General features: G+C 41.9%; 1 protein-coding gene across 4 annotated transcripts in view; it reads left to right on the top strand.

The window, feature by feature from the left end:
- RNASET2 (ribonuclease T2) overlaps nt 1-20,404 on the top strand; it is a 50,708-nt gene that overhangs the window by 23,040 nt on the left and 7,264 nt on the right. For all 4 annotated transcript variants that reach the window (XM_054973926.1, XM_054973942.1, XM_054973917.1 and 1 more), the window contains exons 4-9: nt 62-117; nt 2,643-2,700; nt 5,198-5,262; nt 15,796-15,909; nt 16,831-16,876; nt 17,102-17,176. In XM_054973926.1, the coding sequence (XP_054829901.1) occupies nt 62-117; nt 2,643-2,700; nt 5,198-5,262; nt 15,796-15,909; nt 16,831-16,876; nt 17,102-17,176 (414 nt within the window). The remainder of the gene's footprint in view (nt 1-61; nt 118-2,642; nt 2,701-5,197; nt 5,263-15,795; nt 15,910-16,830; nt 16,877-17,101; nt 17,177-20,404) is intronic.

Raw genomic sequence — 20,404 nt, 5'->3', positions numbered from 1 at the left:
TAAAAATGTGTTTAGTGTCAAAGCTAGTTTTCTGTGATATTGATGGATTTTTTCCACCTAGATGATTGAGAATGATTGCGATAATCCCCCCATGTATTGGACAATCCATGGCCTCTGGTAAGACTTTTAATATTAAAGGATCATAGTAGACTCATTTTCACACAGTATCACAGAATTTGAAGGAGTTCTGGAGGATGTCTAGGCCAATCTCCAGCCTAAGATAGGGTATGTCAGGGATGGCTAGAGTTGCCAGGCCTTGACAGTCCCATGGCAGAAGGTTCTGGCAGCAGGGATGGGTGGAAATGGCATCACTGCAGTGCCTTGATATTATTTCTGGCTGAAATAAAACAATGTGCAACAACTCTGTAGGAAATCCATGGATATCTGTGATTTGACCATAGAGATCTATGGAATTTCTAGAGTGTCACCTTGACACAGTAGTGATGCTTCTGGTTTTTCAGCCAGAAATGACATTAAGGTGTCACCATTTCCCCTCCCCACCCCCAGTTGTTCATTTGAGTAGCAGTGGAGACCAAGGAGAATCAGCAGGAGCCCTCCCCCTAGAAGCAAGTAAGTGGGCATATACCAATACTTCTTGGAAGTTGCAAGGAAGGAAATTCTTGAACCTCCTCAGGTAAGTGCTGTTTCTGATCTACAAATAGTGGTAGCCCTTGAATTCACATTCTACTGAGAATCATTCAAGATATGGAAGGTGAGATTGAGTTCCCTGGAAGAGAGTTTTCAACTGGTGCCCTCAAATTGTGGAACTTCCTTCCTCAGGAGGTGAAATTGGGTCTGTTCCTACAGATCTTCTAAAGCAAACTGAAATCTTGTCTATTCCGGGAGTCCTTTGAACTGGTTATTTGATGAGAGAGTGTTTTGCTGCTTTTGGACTACCTGACCTTATGATGACAGTAGTGTACATTTAATTTGTTTCATTGATAACTGTTGGCTATTTAAAACCTAGTTTTGTAACTTTTACTGTTGGTTTAAATTTTAGCTGCCTTGAGGCTTGAAAAGGCAGAAAGATGGGTTATAAATGTTCTTAAATTAATTAAGCATGTTGTTACATTCAGGCATAAGATAACATTTTTCCCAATGTTATGTAAGTCAGCAGGTATATACATGCTGGCCTCTTATACTGTCAGGTTTTTAACAGAAGTGAGATATATATATCTTCCTATATAAAAGCTCTTTCTAATTTTCCTTAGCTATTCATTAATTTATTTAGAACCTTTAGATTCTCCTTTTTAAAATAATCCCATTTATGTGACAGGATTTTTTTAAAGTTGCACAACAGAAACAGGATCTAGTGGTCCTAGCTTCCAAGCCTAAAATGCCTTGAAATCTGTAAACCTATCCAACACTTGGGGAGGTTGTCTTGTGAATTGTGGTGCTATTGATTTTTGCTGCATCTCTCTTTTAACATTGAAACAAGCTGATATTGTGTCAGTAAGCAGACTTCTAGAAGTCTTTGTCCAGTTCTATTGGCTTGGAACTTTTAAAAGCTAATAGAAAAACATTATCTTGGTATAAAATTTAGTGTTTTCATACACTTGCCCCATTTTTATAAAGTTTTGATGGTTGCTTGTGGTTAAGATATTTTTACAACAATTTTCTGTATTATAACTCAATGTTTTTAAAACTAATAGCACAGCTAAGTACCATGACCAATCTGAAAATCATCTTGTGGTTACTTAATGGCATGATTGGCCTGTAGTAGCAAATTATGACATGCAGCTACATTAAACTTTGGGAATCCTTGGTGTTCACCTTCTATTCTGTCAAATAATTAGATACTTCCAATTTGAGGAAAGCTTTTATTTTCCAGTGGGTCCAGGCAGGGCAACAAACAATTGTTTATGCTTTTCCTGCAAGTCAGTATTCCAGATTCTGATTTAATCCTGGTGTGGAATCCTCATTTGCAAGGGAAGTAGTATGGTTTATTGCAAAGGCAGAAATAATTAATTAGCTGGCAACATGCAGGGGCAGGGCAAAGGGGAAGAAGGAGGGCATAACATGGGAATCCCACCTACCAACAGGCCTGGTCACATAGCAGAAAGCCATGGTTTGTGATTGTCAGCCAAGCCCCTTTATGTATTAGCTAATTCACTGTGCCACAGTCATATTAGGTGGTCTGAACAGCCTGGTATTGTGACTGTAAGATTCCCTAGGCTTCAAAATGTAGTTCCATTGCCACTGTGTGTGTATGAGTGTGTGCTGGTCTGCCCCCCCCCCCAATACAAAAATGTTCCAAGGGAAAAGTATGACTTTACCTGCAAAATTTCTAGATATCAGATTGCAGTTTAAGGGATAGGAATGGCAGCAATAAATGACTAGGAAAAAAGCTAAAGAAGGAACAAGTGAAGCATTTCAGTCTTTAGTTTTGAGGGATCATGAGGATGAAATAGCAGGTTATAAATACACTAAACTAAATAAATCTTAGTTTTTATTAACAAACCCAGTAGATACATAGGTCAGCCTATAATGATGATACAGTGATACCTGATTAACTTGTATTAGATGTGATCTTTTAAATTGGCTTTGTTTTTCTAAATGTCACAAACTTGAAAAACGTATTTCACTTTATTTCCTTCCTGCTGTTTCCCCGCCCCGCCCCCCCCCCCCCAATTCTTCCATAGGGCTGATAAAGCAGAAGACTGTAATAAAAGTTGGCACTTCAATGTAACGGAAATTAAGGTATGAGTGTATGAAAATATAATTTTCATGGAACATATAATTTGCATGGTTAAAACAGATTTACAACTCATTCAAAGCAAATATGCTTTCATTTTCAAACTTGGATTATTTGTTTCCCTCCTGTCCCGTTCCAAGAATTTGGAATGGGTAAAATTACAGTTGAGTATTATATATATATAGCTGATTGTAATAGGTGGTGGGGTGGATCCAATCAGCCTAAGAAGCCTTCCCTCGACTTAAGTGGCTTTTCCTTCAATGGGAGCCACTTAATTTGAGGGAAGCTCTTTAAACAGGGGGAAACCTTCAAGAAAAGGTGGGGTATAAATATTTTAATAAATCATCTTTACTCAGCTGAGTGGTAAGATACGGGTTGGATCCATCCAAGTATTAGACAAAAATTTGGTTGAATATACCTCTTTGTCTTATTAAACTTTGCCATTAAAAGTGGTATAATTAATACCCATACGCATATGAATGTAAGATGCTTGCCTGAACTACTATAGCCTGGACATCAGGTCTCCATGGGGAAAGTTTTGCACGTCAAAAGCAGATCCTTGAACTGTCTTCCAGCACCAAATGAGCTATTGCAATATACCTGAGTACTGGTATCATGTTCTTGCAATGCAATCTTAAGCAGCATTATACTCTTCTAAGCCTTGTGACTTTGAAAGACTTAGAAAGGTGTCATTCTGCTTAGGCTTGCACTCAAGATCCAGTTCCAGGTTTTGGGGGGCCCTGGGCAAGGAGTGCTCAGAGACCCTCATGCCTATTACTAGGCTCCCTTTCTTCCCCTCCCACCCATGTGCCCTCACCTGCCTGTGCATCCTTCCTTTGCCCACTCACAAGCTCATCCATCACCTGCAGTCATAATTGCCCATATTGCCTGCACGCCCTTTCCCCAGGGGTGCTGGGTGCAGTTAGGAGTGCCATAGCCATCGCCACTAGGAATGCTGATGCCTTGTGCACCACCCATGTGACTGACTCCAGGCATCAGAGGAAATGCACCAGAAGGGAATCAGCAGCAGTGGGCCCCAGGAGAAGCTACGAGCCCTGGCAGCTGCCCCATCTCACTGTATGCTGATGCCAGCTTGCTTGCACTGCTTGTAAGCTACATCATTAGGAGCTGCCTGCCCCATCCAGTTCTAGCTGAATCTTTTCACCTGACAAGGTACAAAGGGCAACTCTGCATTGTAGTAGTCTGGCCATGAATTATGACCCCAAGAATATCAGAACCATCAGGACTGCAAACACTCTTTCTTCATGTATTGTCGAAGGCTTTCACGGCCGGAGAACGATGGTTGTTGTGGGTTTTCCGGGCTGTATTGCCGTGGTCTTGGCATTGTAGTTCCTGACGTTTCGCCAGCAGCTGTGGCTGGCATCTTCAGAGGTGTAGCACCAAAAGACAGAGATCTCTCAGTGTCACAGTGTGGAAAAGATGTTGGCAGGTCATTTATATCTACTCAGGAGGGGTGGGGTTGAGCTGAGTCATCCTGTAAGAGTTTCCCAGGGTGTGGAATGCTAATGGCAGGAGGCTTCACTGTATCCTGAGGAGATTCTTTTGCATATGGATTGGTACTTGATGTGCTAATCTTCTCTGCAGGGCTATTGTGGGATGTGGAGTATTTCGTTAGCCTGGTGTTTTTCAGAACTGGAAACCATGCTCTGTTCATTCTTAAGTTGTACTTGATGTGCTAATCTTCTCTGCAGGGCTATTGTCGAGTATAGAGTGTTTTGTTAGCCTGGTGTTTTTCAGAACTGGAAACACCAGGCTAATAAAACACTCTATACTCGACAATAGCCCTGCAGAGAAGATTAGCACATCAAGTACCAATCCATATGCAAAAGAATCTCCTCAGGATACAGAGAAGCCTCCCGCCATTAGCATTCCACACCCTGGGAAACTCTTACAGGATGACTCAGCTCAACCCCACCCCTCCTGAGTAGATATAAATGACCTGCCAACATCTTTTCCACACTGTGACACTGAGAGATCTCTGTCTTTTGGTGCTACACCTCTGAAGATGCCAGCCACAGCTGCTGGCGAAATGTCAGGAACTACAATGCCAAGACCACGGCAATACAGCCCGGAAAACCCACAACAACCATCACTCTTTCTTAAGTCAGAAGGAACATTTGGCAGGGAGATGATGCAGCTTGCTTGGAGTTGCAGGTAGCCCTAGTGAGCTAATGAGTGATATCCTAAGTTAGAAAGAAATTAGTTAAACAAAGAACCTTCAGCTCCAATTAAGAGAAGAAAAACACAATTTCATAGGACTCTTGGTACCCCAAGGCTCTAGTATGATCGTTTGCCAGTTGAGAACTGTAATAAGAGCTGTGTTCCTTAGGTTCCCATACCTGTTGGGCTGCAAGCCTGTGCTTGTTCCAGAACATCTCCAGGCAAGAATAGGGTCTTAGTCTGTTTGTATGTTTATGCAGAGTGAAGTGCTGCTTCTAAGTTTTATAATATCTTCACAATATCAATATTTTTCATTGCTAGGATCTCTTGGTAGACATGAGGCAATACTGGCCAGACGTACTTCATACAAATCGCACCAAGTTCTGGTGAGTTCGTGACACATGTTGGTGGCTTTATAAAGTACTTTTTTTTCTGGTGTCCTTCTCAGATGCTTACAGGAGCTGGGGAAAATAAAAAATAGAAGAAGTGATCCTGCCACAGCTTTACTCCATTTTTAAAATTTCTTCTTGGTATTTAGGCTTGTAGGGTAGCAGGATTTTGAAAGAATGGGTTTGTGTGCATTTCTTTGCCACACACATTTTGCAAAATCTTTGTATTGGTGAGGTAAAGTCTTTGTATTGGTGAGGTAAATTACTATTTTACTTATATTTTACTATTTTACTTATATTCCATTCTACAATCCAATGGGCCCCCAAAATGTCTTACAGCAGCATAGTAGAGAACTAGAGTTTTCCAAACAGTCTTTAAAAGTAAGGACTTATGGCTAAACTAGATGGAATGATGTCCACAAGTCTTACCTGTGGACACCAACATTTTAAAGAGATTTTAAAATGCTGCAGTGGCCAATCCTGATTGTGCCCACAGCATAGCAGGCTGTGGCACTCTTGTTTTGCTGAAACAGCTGCCAGGGGTTGCAGCCATTTTGGCACTTAAAAAGCCATCGTGGGGAGACAAGAATGTCTCAGCCTGCTGCACTGCAATTGGGCACTTACCACATTTTTAAAATCTGTTTAAAATGGCAGCATGGACCCATGGATACCATCATGCCTACTTTGGCCCTTAGCTAACTTCCTGCATATCATAAGGAAACTCACCGTTAAGACTTATGGGCATTGTTCCACAGCACAGTGCCAATTCTGGAAAAGCCCTGCTTCTCGGTCTTCACCTTTTTTATCTCTGTGTGACTAGCTATCTAATACTGAGTGTTTTTTATTATTTGTTTACTTCATTTGTATCCCACCTTTCTCCCCTAAAGTAGCTTATGTTTTCCTCTTACCTGTTTTATCCTTCCAACAGCCTTGTGAGGTAGGATCGGCTGAGAGTGTGTGATTAGCCCAAGGTCACCCGGCAAGCTTCCGTGGCAGAGTAAGGGTTCAAACGTTGGTCTTCTAGATCCTAGTCTGACACTCTAATCACTGCACCATCATATTGGTACACCTGGTGAAGAAATCATATGAGTACACAATCCCCAGAGCCTTTCATCCAATGCTCGCTATTGATTATAAGAATTTCTCTGTTGCTCCTTATGAAACTAGACTGAAACATAGGCTCAAATTAGATGTATAAAGAGAATATATGTTAACAATGTCTTCCTAGTGATGTCTGTTTAAAGATGTGTGATGTAACATCATTGCACTTATTTTATTTACATTTATAGGCTGCTTGTTTTACTGAGATTCAAGACGGATTACAAATACAAAATATAATAACAATGAGGGAAAGTGGTCCCCAATACACACTAAACAAAGGAGGAAATTCCTAAGAGACCACTAATACAATAATGAAAATTGTCTCAGTATAAATAAATACAATTTATAGGTCAAACTAAGTGTAGCAATATTTTGGTCAAAACAGTATGTAATAATGTAATATCCTTCTACTACAATTGAGCAATGGTTTGTTTATATCACAACCAGAGCCTGTGGAGAAATCACATTACTAGTCAATTATCACAATGTCCCTTTCAGGTAAGTATCAATCATCGGTTATCCCCAGCATAAAACCTTATTGAAACAGGAAGCCGAATGGATTTTTAGAAGTCTTGCACCCAGCGGGTTAAATCCAGAGATTGATTTCTCAGCCTCTTTGTGAATTACAATATAATGCACTGTTGCTTTAACTTGGTTTTGCTCTGTCATTCTAATCATCCCTCTAATTAGTTGACAACCTATATTTGTGACTATGATATGGTTGGGCAGTACTCAGAGAAATTGGCATAGAGAATCACCATTGCCTCACATAAAAAGACCAGGAATAATGGAGTAAGTAAAGGAAACCTTGCATTTTGAATTATATATTTACTGTAACTTTATTATGATTTATTGTAATTTTGTATAGCACATCTGTTGTAAATAGATTATTTATCGTATTGTAGGCAGTAGAATTCTTGGCTTGAAAAAGCAACTGCAAAACGGGCTGTCTAAAGAGCTGGCACACCCGTTGCCAACTGCCCAGGAGATTTGGAAATTTTCCTCCTGGAGCATATTGCCAACTGCCAAGGAGATTTGGGAATTTTTCCTCCTGGAGCATACTCACCCCTCATTGGATATCAGCAGAAATCCTGCCTAAAAACAGAAAAACATATCAAAGAGACAATTATGGAAATCAACAGATGATTGATACTTACCTGAAAGGGACATTGTGATAATTGACTAGTAATGTGATTTCTCCACAGGCTCTGGTTGTGATATGAACAAACCATTGCTCAATTGTAGTAGAAGGATATTACATTATTACATATTGTTTTGACCAAAATATTGCTACACTTAGTTTGACCTATAAATTGTATTTATTTATACTGAGACAATTTTCATTATTGTATTAGTGGTCTCTTAGGAATTTCCTCCTTTGTTTAGTTTACAAATACAAAAAAACAAGTCAGTCAGATAGCATAAAAGATCCAATATGCAATAGGAATAGAACTGAGATTTCTTGCAAATTGCTACCAATAAAGTAGGATAGGGAGAGTGATTCAATAATGATACTGGATGTTACTAGAAAGTTGTGTTTAGCTATAAAGGTATAGCTGAAGCTTTTGTCATGGTTGTGATGGAGGCACATACAATTCCATATTGGGAGCTTAAAGTGGAGTTTGCTTTTTTCATGTATAAGGTGACTATTGTATAAAAGTTGCACAAGAGTAGGAAATAGTTAAAGGATACATTTGTCGCCCTGTTCTTTGCCTAGTTCCTTAACCTTCTCAGACTAGCCTTGTTCTAAAAAGGAAAATGTTTTGTTTAAATGGTGAGCACAGAGAGTTCCAATTTCCTTTGCCTGATTTTTCTAACTCAGATGGAAGAAGAATCTACAACATATTTCAATGCTGACAATGCTGCCTGAAAGAGGGGGGTCTGGCAATTAACCTTTTGTCATCCTTAACTGGTAACATAGACCGTGATGTGTAACAAATGAAAATCTGCTAGGAACAAGGACAAGGTGGCTTTGTTTCCTACTGACAAATGAAAACATAGCTGGTTCTGTTTCAGACTAGAGCTTTCAGGGTTTGTGGTTTCCATAGTTTCCAACTGCACATGAAGAGGCAGGAACATACACCTCTGCAGGTTTTTTTCCTGTTTCTAAGGCTGGGCTGACAGGTATGAAGAGGAAGCACTTACCCATCCATGAAAAAAGTTCCAGTAACTTAGAACATGTTTTCTGACAACTAACAGAAGATCAAGTATCTCATTTGCAATTCATCAGAGCCATAATGTAGATATGGATACAAGTGAAGCGTAACGACATGTTTCTTGTTATCACTTAATTTTATAATATGAAAAATCACGTTTATGAAGATGCACCAAACATAAGAAAGCATTATCATATCATTAAATACATCAGTGTTCATCTCTACTAAAATAAGTAATTTAAATAAGATCAGAAGTTTCAGACTGACTACATCTTACAGTTTCTTTCTGGATGATGCTTCAGTAACACCTGTTACAATGTTTCTCTGGACAAATGTTGCATTTATTATCTTGCTTTGTTGTAAGGTATATTTGCATAAATATATATTCTTAAATTATGAGCCAAAGATCCATAACAGACCAAATCCCACTGCAGCATACTGTGCCCACTACCTTAAAACAATTAATAATGTATTTTAAGGGATTACTTTTCATGGTTTTAAATTGTTTTTATTATGTATGTTTTAATTGGTGAACCTTGTGCGGAAAGAAAGGCAGGAAATAAATTTTGTAAAATAAGTATTCTCCGGTGGTCCTAGGAGTGTGGCAGTCCTTACTTTTGGGATATAGCTCCTCCTCTCCGAAGGAAGGGCCAGTCAGCTGATTTTGATCCTGGAGGGGAGGGGCTTGTCCCTGGAATCAACAGTCTTTCTGGCCCTGCCCATCCGAGCAGGACATCTTCAGCAACGCTCTGCAGAGCGCAGTGATCCTGGTGAAGAAGAAACTGCCAGAGATGAGCTGGGCGTGGTGGCGTGCGCCTGTAATCCCAGTACTCAGGGAGGCCGAGGCCACAGGCAGTGCGGAGCTCTCAGGGGAAAGGAAAGGCCCTACTGCCTACCCCACCCCCATTTCGCTAGGAGTGATGGCGAGCATTAGAGCCAACGGCCCTAGGTTCCACGGCTACAACCGCAAAACTCCACCGAGGTTCCCCACCTTCAGGTTGGAAGGACCCCCCCCCCAGACGGCCAGAGGGTGCGGTGTTTGAGTCCGTGGTAGCCTGTTGTAGAGACCGATATTATTGGGAACTCCCTCAGGCTTGGAACGAGCAACCTCCAGCAGTAGCAGAGGACCTGCTCCAACTCCGGCAGCCCCGACTGAACCGCGGTAAGACTGATCCTGTGGGTAATGGGGGCAGCGAAAGGAAGGAGGGGGGAGAAGAGTAGCAGAAGCCTCAGAGCCAGCTTGCCCTAAATAAAAAGGAGCCCTCCTTTATTTCTCTTTCCTTTCATCCGGGACTTGTGAGATACGTTTTCACTTTCATTTCTCCTTTTGGAGGGAAAATTTCTGTTGGCAGAATGTCAGCAAAGGCAGGCCTAGACACCTCACGGGCCTCAAAGAGTGTGAGCCTGCAGCCTAGACTTTCCAAACTCACAAACCTCAGCCCCTTCTAGGCCTCTCAGCAGGCCGGTGAAAAAGAAAAAGCACAAGGGCCTAGATGGCAGAATGTCAGGAAAGGCAGGCCTAGCCATCTCCCAGGCCTCTAAAAGTGCAGGCCTGCGGCCTAGACTTTCCAAACTCCCAGGCCTCAGCCTCTTCTAGGCCTCTCAACAGGCCGGTGAAAGAGAAATGTCCAGGGGCCTAGATGGCAGAATGTCAGCAAAGACAGGCCTAGCCATCTTCCAGGCCTCTAAAAGTGCAGGCCTGGGGCCTAGACTTTCCAAACTCCCAGGCCTCAGCCTCTTCTAGGCCTCTCAATAGTCCAGTGAAAGAGAAAAAGCCCAAGGGCCTGGAGCCATCAGGCAAGAATGCCTGGAAAATTTTCTGCTGGTGGTAGGTCAGCAAAGGCAGGCCTAGCCTCCTTCTAGGCCTCAGAGAGTGCAAGTCTGCGGCCTAAACTTGCCTAATTCTCAGGCCTCAACCTACTCCTGGGTGTCTCAAGAGACTAGCAAAAGGGAGAAGGTCTGGGGTTTGCATTCACCAGGCAAGGAAGCCTGAAATGAGTTGCTGTAATGTTGTGGTTAAGTGCTGGGCCATGAATCATTACCCAGCTGGTTCAAGTCCCATAATTACTTGAACTCGGTGGCTAACGGGTAAAAGTCTCAATTACCTAGCGGTTCTGGGGGAATAATGATGATTCTGACCTTATCGCATCCCCTGATTGTGATATCACAGTCCAGGCAAGCCAGATTTCATCTGATCTCAGTACTTCAGCAGGGTTGGACTTGGTTAGCAATTGGATGGGAGACCTCCAAAAAAGACCAGTGCTGCAGAGGCAACTATGACTGGATGACATTTTCCACCACTAAGGGGAAAGAAATTACATGCCCCCTATTTACATAGTCGCAGCCATAGTTACTATTTAACAAACAAACTGGCATGGCCCAGGATGGAAATAAGGAATTCAAAGAGGTCCTGAAGGCACACCAATAAATAGTCTAGCAGCTAGACTCTCAGATGGGCAAGAGAGGCATTCCAGTATGGGAGTCTGACTCCAGATAGGTAAAGGGGTGCCCCCTCCCCAGATTAAAGAGGAGATGAGGGCCATTAAGAGCACAGATCTCGGTTAAGCCTTTGATCTGAGGACCCTGAGCTATCAGTTTTCTCCCTCAGCCAAGAAGAAAGGGGAGCTGTTAAAAGAAGAGAAAATTTCCTAGCAGGTCTTCCTCAGGAGCCATATCCTAGAAAGCTCCCTAAGGTGATGAGGATCCTGGAGTCTTCTCCCTTAAGGACTAAGGGGTTGGAGAGAATCCTCCCTAGAATCAGGAATAATCCCATCAGGGATTCCTTTCCAGTAGTCTCACATGCTTGTAGAAGTCTTAAGAAGGAAACGTTGGCAAATCTAACTACTCTTATTTCCTCCCCCCCCCCCACGTCTTATATATTAGTTCCAGGGGTTACTGAGAGGATCAAGCTGCCATTGGTAGATGATCTGGTAACCAGCCTGCCATCTAATCCTGTACTGCCCGTTGACAAGGATGGACTACCTAGGATTCCAGCATCAAGTGGTTTGAACTGGCTGTGCACAGAAAACTGGAAGTTTCCGCTACATCCTTCAGAGCATTGGTGACAGCTCTACTCCTTCCTAGAGTCACATTCTCTCGGGTCTCAGACCTGGCTGCAGTGAGCAGTAAACCCCTGCCAAATAGCAAAACTAAGAAAACAGCCCCGGCAATTTGCTATGCTGTGGTCAACAAGGACCATGGTTTTCAGGCAACCAGGCACAACACTTAGCTTAGAAATTGGAATGTAGACCATTTGCCCCAAAGCCAAAGTAACCGTGGTTCCTTTCAAAGATATCAACCTGTCTGGAGAAACTCTAAATAAAGGAAAGCAGACCAAACATCGAGAGGAGGGTAGTACCCTCTCCTTCAACAAATCCAATCAGAATATTAAAGGGACAAAGAAGGGAACTCAGTGTGTCTACACCAAGGCAGCAGGCATGATGGTGTTTGGGGGATGCTTACAATGTTTAACAAACCCTTGGCAGCTAATAATAAGAAACAGGCAGGTGTTGGATACTGTGATCAGTGGAATTCAATTCTGTGCCACCTGGTCCCTTTTCCCCTAGATCCAAAGGAATTTGGTCAAATAAAATAGACGCCTAGGAACAAGAAGGTCAGAATGAAAAGGCTAAAATTTGTCATGACTGCCCTTCAGAAGGGAGATTGTCTGGCTTCCATCAATCTCTCCGAGGCACTTCCAACATTGGGCCCTTTCCTTTGAGCTGAAAACGCCACCTATGGTGTTCTTCAGAATCCGAGTATCACTGATAGCATGGCTAGGCCACGGAGAGTGGCTCCTTTCCCATATCCAAATGACATCTTGATCTGTGCACTTCAGAAATGCCTGTTGCCATCCCATGGGGCGTTAGATCACAAGAGGTCCAAGATAGTTGAATTGCCAGAGATCCTCAAACAGGAAAACAACCAGTGGCTGTACCTCATTCAGTCCCACGATGGTGTCCCACTCAAAGAACCAGAGAGAACAGTGATGACCATGGACATGTCTTTGGGGATGGGGATCCCACACCCAAGGGCATCTGGCTGAAGGACAAATGATCAACAGGGTAAACCTTTTGGAACTCAGAGCCATCAGACCACGGTATGGTGGAATCTCAGAATCTTCCCACAGTTTTTAACAATGCGCAAGGAGAAGAAACCCTCAAATCATAGGGATAGATGATGTGAGCAGCAAGCTGCCTTCACACGTCGTGTATGTCTTCCACAGTACAGCTATTGCACAGAGCTGTTCAGAAGATCACACAGTAAAGTGCAGAAGTGATGCTAATAGCAACTTTCAGGTCCAGAAAGACATAGTCTCAAAACCTTAAGAATCTTTCAAGCATGGATCCCTGGCACCTCCACTGCAGGAGGGCCCATTGATGCAGGGATCAAAACAACACCCCTGACCAGCTCTGACAAGCCTCACAGTGTGGAGGTCGAACAGAAACAGCTAATAGGATTGGACTAAACAGAAAGCATGATTGATGCTAGCCTCCAGGAAGAGTTCCGCAGAGTCTATAAAAATTCCCGCCAAGTTCCCAGAAAAATGCATGGATAGAGTCATGTAATCTTTTGGGGCTAATTAGGGAGTTACTATCCTTTCTTCAAGAGAGGTTGAAGAAAAATCTTAATACCAACACCCTTAGACAACAGGTAGTGACCAATTAGGGGTTCTAGGATGTTCCCTTATATATCACCTTCATGGCAGTGTATTCTAAAAGGGGACCTCATTGTAGAATCTTCCAAGGATTCGCTGTTTTTTTCCCACGTGAAATCTTAATCTGGTATTGAGAGCATTATATAAAAGATGCCTTGAGCCTATAACCTCATGTCCCCTAAAGGAAATGACCTTTAAAACCATCTTTCAGATGAGAATTAAATCAGTTAGACAAGTGTCAGAATGGCAGGCACTAGCAATAGATAGAGAGCCATGCCCTTTGCTCCAAGATGGTAGAGCAAATTATGAACAAAAAAAACTTTCTTCCAAAGGTGAACTTCATGTTTTCATAGGACAGGAGAGATAGTACTTACCTCCTTCTAATCTAATCCAAAGCACAGGAAGGAAATAAATAAATAAATCTCACTACCTTGATTATGTAGAGATGTGAGATTCCACTTCGGCAGGACTAAACAGTGTTTCAGAAGTCTGGGACGCCAGTTGTGTGTTTGCAGGAGGCCCTTCTTGGGACCCAGAGTGTTCTTTTCTTGGCTAAGTAGGTAAAGCAGAGGGTACATAATTCTGGCATGTCAAGCCAGAGGTCTGGAGATGCCCATAGATGTCAGAGCGCACTCACTAAGGGAAACAGTGACACAGGCAGCCTATAAATCCTTTAGTCATTAGAAACGATCGATAAGGTGGTCTTCCCAATAATTGTCTAAGATAAGTTGTCTTCCCCAGAGACAACCTTTAGCAGGAGGGTACTAATACACACCCTCTAGACCTGGAAGCCGGACTACCCACCCTGGGGTACACTGCTCTTGTATGTCCCAAAAGTAAGAGCTGCCCCACTCCTAGGATCACCGGAGAATGGAAGATTTGTATTCACTTACCGTGAAGCTTCCTTTCTCGGTTGTCCAGGAGTGGGGCAGTCCTGCCCACCTGAGTTTCTTGCAGGGCGGCTTCTAGGATTGGATGAAGAGTTAGGATGATAGTCTTCCTCCCAGTGGATTCAAGGGAGTGATCTTTCTATTTTAAAAAAATTGAGGGGAGTTATTATTTTCCCTTCTGGTATTGTGATGGGGAGTCAGGGCTTGGGAACAGACTGGTGATTCCAGGGACAAGCCCCTCCCCTCCAGGATTAAAATCAGCTGACTGACCCTGCCTTCGGAGAGGAGGAGCTATATCCCAAAAGTAAGGACTGCCCCACTCCTGGACCACTGAGAAAGGAAGCTTCACAGTAAGTGAATACAAATCTTCCATTTTCTTGCACTCCTGCACAGTTCCCCTCCCCTTTTAAAAAAAAACTATCACATTTAAGCAGCCCACAGTCCTGCGAGAAAGAAGTATCTCTAGATATGGTCAGAGTGGAGCATGGTCAAATAAAAGCAAAAGAAAGTTAGTGGAAGAGTGCCCATGCAGACATTCCCTTGATTTTAATGCATAACTTTTCTTCTTTTCTGTCTTAAAAGCAGATCCATTTAAACACAGCTGTATTGGGTAGGACATGAGATTATTAGTCTTGAAAAAACATTGACTATATACAAGAGAGCTAGTGAGGTGGCAGTAGTCACAGTGCCAAGTTATGACCATGGGGGTAGGGGGGTGGGGACAATTTCAAATCTCTGCTCTGCTGTGAAGCTGGCTGGATGACTTTGGACCAGTCACTCTCTCTCAGCCTAACCTTCACGACAGGGTGGTTGTGGGGATAAAATGGAGACTAGGAGAACCTTGGTTCCTCTCTGAGCTCCTTGGAGCAAAGAGCAGGCTAGCAATTTACTAAACAGGTTGTTGTCATGAGGATAAAATGGGGGGAGAGGACTACGTATGCTACCCAGAGCTCCTTGGAAAAACAGCAAGATAAAAAGTTAATGAAGGTTAATGGAGACTTTTACATCTAAACAACTATAGGTACTTGGATTTTAGACTCTCCCAGAGCCTTAATCTTTGTGTTGTGATAGATATTCCTTGATTTTGACAGTTTAAGATATTTACTTATTTCATTTGGGTGCCCACTGGGGACAAGACTGTGTATAACTTTTTCCTTTCCTCTCTTATCCTCACAACAACCCTGTGGGGTAGGTTAGGCTGAGAGTGTGTGACTGGTCTGTGACTGGTCTGGTTAGGCTGAGAGTGTGTGACTGGTCTGTGTTCACTCAGTGAGCTTTTACAGCAGAGTGGAGATTCACACCTGGGTCTCTCAAATCCTAGTCTGACACTAATTACTGTACTACACTGGCTCTGTTCTGTTCCTTGGTTCTCAGCTCAGTATCTTTTGATCCAAAAATTGTTTTGTTCTTGCCATTCTTCTGTAGCTAGCTCTCCTCACTGTGAGTCACCTTCTTTTTCACAGTTCACCATATCAAAATATATTGTGTAAAACCATTTTCCCCTCTACTTACATCTATTAAAAATGAGTACGTAACTGAACTTTTTAAAGTACAGGATATTTTGTGGTGAGGAAGAATTCTTAAGGGCAGAGGCATTTTCTGTGTTAAAATTTAATTAGCTTCATGTGTCTGTTTAGAAATTTGAATGAGAGTTTTCTCTAACAGATTTTTCTTCTGGATTTGTACACATAGACACATAACCAGACTCTCTCTTTTCCTGCTGCAGGAAGCATGAGTGGGACAAACATGGGACTTGTGTTGCTACACTGAAATCTCTTAATTCCCAGAAAAAGTACTTTAGTAAAGCACTGGAACTGTATGAAAAACTGGACCTCAACAGGTATTTAAAAGCATTCCTTCAAATGTTATTAGCTAAGAATTTCTTCTTTCACTTCTGTCTGTGCTGCCTCCCTTATTATTCCCTTGAGTTTGTCCATAAAATAGAGAATAAAATGCTTTGTGTGTTTTTTTATTGAATTGCTATTTTGAGAATAAAAACAACTTCATACAGTGACCTGCATTATCAAGTTTTTAAAATTTAGTGGCTTTAAATAAGAATTAATTAGAATTGGTGCCTTAAGTTTGCTTGTTGCACCTTCCACAACACCTGAATGTTGCCAGTGATTCCATTGTAAAACCATAAGAAGAAACATTTAAAGTAGCATTTAAAGTTATAGAGGGGCACATGTTATAATAAAGAAAAGGATTTGTGTTTGTTGTGAACTCAGTAGGTTGCCCAAGACCTTTCCAGTTTTTTACTTTTAAGAAATCCAGCCGTAGAATTACTGCAGGGGATTCTGAGGAGTGTTCTGTGACTCACACTCAGTTCACACGCGTGCTAGTCAAGCCTCACAATCCTCTGTCTCCTCACAATTTTCAGTGCCCTACACACTCAGTATGTCCTTGTGGCTGTACACAGTGGGAATGGTAGAGGTGGACAAGCTTCTTCTCAAAGAATTTCCCTAGACAACTGGTTAGATATTAATGGATTTCTGCACTTGTAAGCTGCGTAGAGCATCTTTAGGAAATTTATTTCCAGCCATTATTCTAGTAGCTGCATGGCAAAATAGCTGAAGAAAAATGGAAATTTAATGGAATGGATAGTTAACATGGGCTGGAGTTTTTGGAACTTATCTGCCTAACCTTTAAATATGCATTGACTAGTATAATATAACAGAGCATTGGATAACTATAGCACCATTGCCTGTAAGGAGTGAAATGCTATAGTGAAGATGTGCATCTTTCTTTTTCTTACTTGCAGTTATCTCTTTAAACTGGGAATAAAGCCAGGCGGTAACTACTACCAGGTAAGAAGAAGCTTGACTTTGCATTGAATTATGCCATCAGTATAATAAAGCCTTAACAAAATAATGTTACATGGCAAAGTATAATGGGTCCTTTGAATAGAAGCTTTGCGTTACTTATCCTTTGTGCTGTTTCTTCTGTATAATCACTCTGACTTAATCATGAAACTGTTTCATGTTTGAAGTGATATTTTGAGCCTTTCAACAGTGTTTTGTTTAAATTTTCAGCTGAGTACCATCCAAGAAGCTCTTACAAGTGTTTATAATGTAACACCAAAGATCCAATGCCTTTCTCCAGAACAGGTATATTGGTTTTTATTACTACTGATTCCCTAGTTGGTCTTTGAAACTTCCGGTAATTCTTAATATTTAGAAATTGGGAGTGAACCACTTGCAATGTTTTGAAATTAAGTACTTTTTGTAGATTTGTGCTCACTGTATTAATCTCCTTCCCCACTCTTGTGTGATTATTTACTTGTTAGCAGCAGTGGCTGCTAATTGTAAGTTTGAAAGTCTTTCCCCAAATTCATATTAACTTGAACTTGAAACTCTCCTAATATGCTATGAAAAATCTAAGAACAATAATATTCTAAACAAGTTATTGGGAAGATGAAACATTTGCTCCATCTCAAAACTGAAGTTTTGGATTAGCTAAGATGACCTGTGCAGGTTCTGTCTTCCTTCTGTATCTGGAAAATGAAATGATTAGCATATCATTATCTCCTCTTTGTCTGCCTCTGCTGTCTCTCTGAGTTAAGCTATTTATGTAACATTTTACAGTGTAGAAACTGCTTCTAGTTTAAGCAGCCCTAAGAAAGAAGCAAATCTGAGAAGCAGAAATCTCTACAAGTTTGTGGCTGAGCTAGGATTTTTCTTGCCTATGTTCAATACCAACAGTCTGACTATTAGTTTCACACTGCCTGTCAGTGCTTAGCGATATTCTGTATTGTTTATGCGTCTGTTCAATGTATGCCTTGTGTCCTGTCAACCAGATATGGACTGGAAATTCCATGTTGACATTTAGTTTTCAGGCATCATGAAGGAGAGGGAAATCCAGTCAGGACTATTTGGAAAGCTGCTGTTTACTTCATTGAGGAAACTTACATGTAGCACGTCAGTACACATAAACTTCCCTAATAGGATGAAGACTGGCTCCTTGGAGCCATTTTAGTTCAGGACAATGGTATGGAGGGCGGGGCTTAAGCTCTTCCCTGGGCATCATGGTTGCTATCTGTACTGGGCCCTTATCTGCCTGAAAAATCTTAGTGCAGGATTTACAGCAGATATCTTGTTAACAAAGCAGCTCCATAAACTATATAGTGTTTTTAGGCCTTCAAAATGGTAGTATTATAAAGATGTCCAGTGACATCTTTATTAAAAAGGGTAACAATTCCTACACGTTTGTCTTCTGTGCTTGAAAATATCAATTATCCATTAAAATAAATTTTGCCTCTAGGAGTGTTATTTGCATTGATTTGGGGTAATAGACTTCTTTTCAAATACATTTCTCAGTCAATTACTGCTTGGAATATATTAATTAAATCCAGTCTTTCCAAACTAAAGATGGAAATGGGTGTGATTGAAAGCAATTTTCTTTTTATTAGTTAAGGCAATTTGGCTTTCAAATTAATAAAGAGGGCTGGACAAATTGCTGACTTGCCCATTGCTAGAAAATGTAGCATGTGCTTAGTGTATGTATTTTTTAAAAGCCAGAAATCTATGGTCCAGAGCTCATAGCCATGATCTTGCCAAAGAAAAACTGTAAACTCATTCATAAAGATGGGAAGTACTTTTCTCAGCATCAGAGGTGTTTTGTTTTTGTCAGAAATTCTGTCTGCTATTCCAAAGCATACAGAATCCCTTCATGGAAAGGTGGCAAGTTGAAATGATTTTTAGAAGTGAGGAACTCGTGATGATTTCTTTTCTCTTGGCAGTCCGACTCCCTTCAGTCTCTCTTCCCCTTTCTTTGTTTCCTTCTTTCTCCCTTACCTACCAACCAGCTTACCTTTATCTATTCCCCCACCCCATCTTCAGTTTTCTCACACCAATTCTACCCCTGGCAACCCTTTCCTCTTTTATTCTCTCCCACCCGTCTGTCTCCATTTTCTTCACACCACCCTTCAGGTGCTTTTTTCCCTTCCCCAGCTTCCTTCTCTCCCTTTTTAAAACCCTTCCAAGTGCCCCTCCCCCAGATTATGAGTGACAAAACTAAGGTTTGGAAAGGTTATCAATATTGTTATAGTTGCCCAGCAACTACTAAAATGATCACCAAGACATCAGAACATTGTCCTGCAGAGACAATGCATGGCAGTCACTGCTTGGAGCCGAAGAGCCCAGAGCCAAAGTTGGATCTGAAGGGACTGTAGTCGAAGGCTGTGGAACCGAAAGAACCGATTCCAGCCAAGTTCCGACAGCTACCAAGGAGGAAGGCAAAGAGGAAGACTAAACACATCGAACCTCCTTCGGAACCAAAGGAGATGGAACCAGTGTTCGACTGACCTAGGACACCATCCTTCCACTCTTGCTCTCCATCATACCACTCCTTGGTGGAGAAGGGTGAATTACCGGAGGGACCAGATGCAAATCTACCTTGTAAAATAGAGAAAGGGACAGACACTTTTACCTTCATGCTCAACAGACTTAATCTCACCATTCATAATCCAGGTGTGAACTGTACCGAACGCACTCCATCACGTTGAGCTGTGATGCTTTTGAACAGCCAAGGGGATCCAGGACATCTTATAATGCCAATCCAGATTCCTGGATTGGCATTATCTTATCTATCTGAACCCGAGCAGGAACGGAGTTTGAACCCAGCTTCGGAACCATCCCCGGATGAGGTAGTTTTGGGAGCAGGATGGTTCTCCCCCTATGATGATTACCGATTGTATACCGAGCAAATGTTGAGGATGGCTCGATATCTAGAAATAGAAGTGTCAGCAGGAGATCCAAAGCCAAAGGATAAGATCCTTCAACATCTTTACTCGGGCAACCCAGCTAATGTGGCCTTTCCAATTATCTAAGGCTTTGTTGATCTAATCGGATCTGTCTGTGAGAAACCTGCTTCTTCTCCAACTGCAAAAAAGGTGAGGGACTTTACAAGACATGTGAGGATATCTGTGCATTTCTTTTCAGTTACCCTCCTCCATCATGCTTAGTGATGGAGGAGATGCAAGCCAGACAATGCCAGGGTACGCATACAGCCCCAGCTTATAAGGAGAGTAGGAAGCTCGATTCTCTGGGCAGGAAACTACTCCTCTGCTGTCCTCAGTGTCAAAATAGCTAACTGCACAGCAATCATGGGGGTGTACCAGGTATTCTTGTGGAACAGGATGACAGCCTTTACAGACAAGTTACCAGAGGATCAGAAGATCCTGGCCAAAGTTATTCTTGATGAAGCACTCAAACTATCAAAGCAGCAAATCCATGCTGATCGTAATGCAGCTAACGTTTCTGCCAGATCCCTAGCATCATCAGTAGTGTTGAGACTCTATGTGTGGTTGCGCACTACTGCACTTCCTATAGAGACCA

This window comes from Eublepharis macularius, chromosome 1, assembly GCF_028583425.1.
Source record: "Eublepharis macularius isolate TG4126 chromosome 1, MPM_Emac_v1.0, whole genome shotgun sequence".
NCBI classification, from domain to species: domain Eukaryota; kingdom Metazoa; phylum Chordata; class Lepidosauria; order Squamata; family Eublepharidae; genus Eublepharis; species Eublepharis macularius.
Note: the sequence above shows the minus strand (reverse complement) of the source record. Positions and strands in the feature narration are given on the sequence as shown.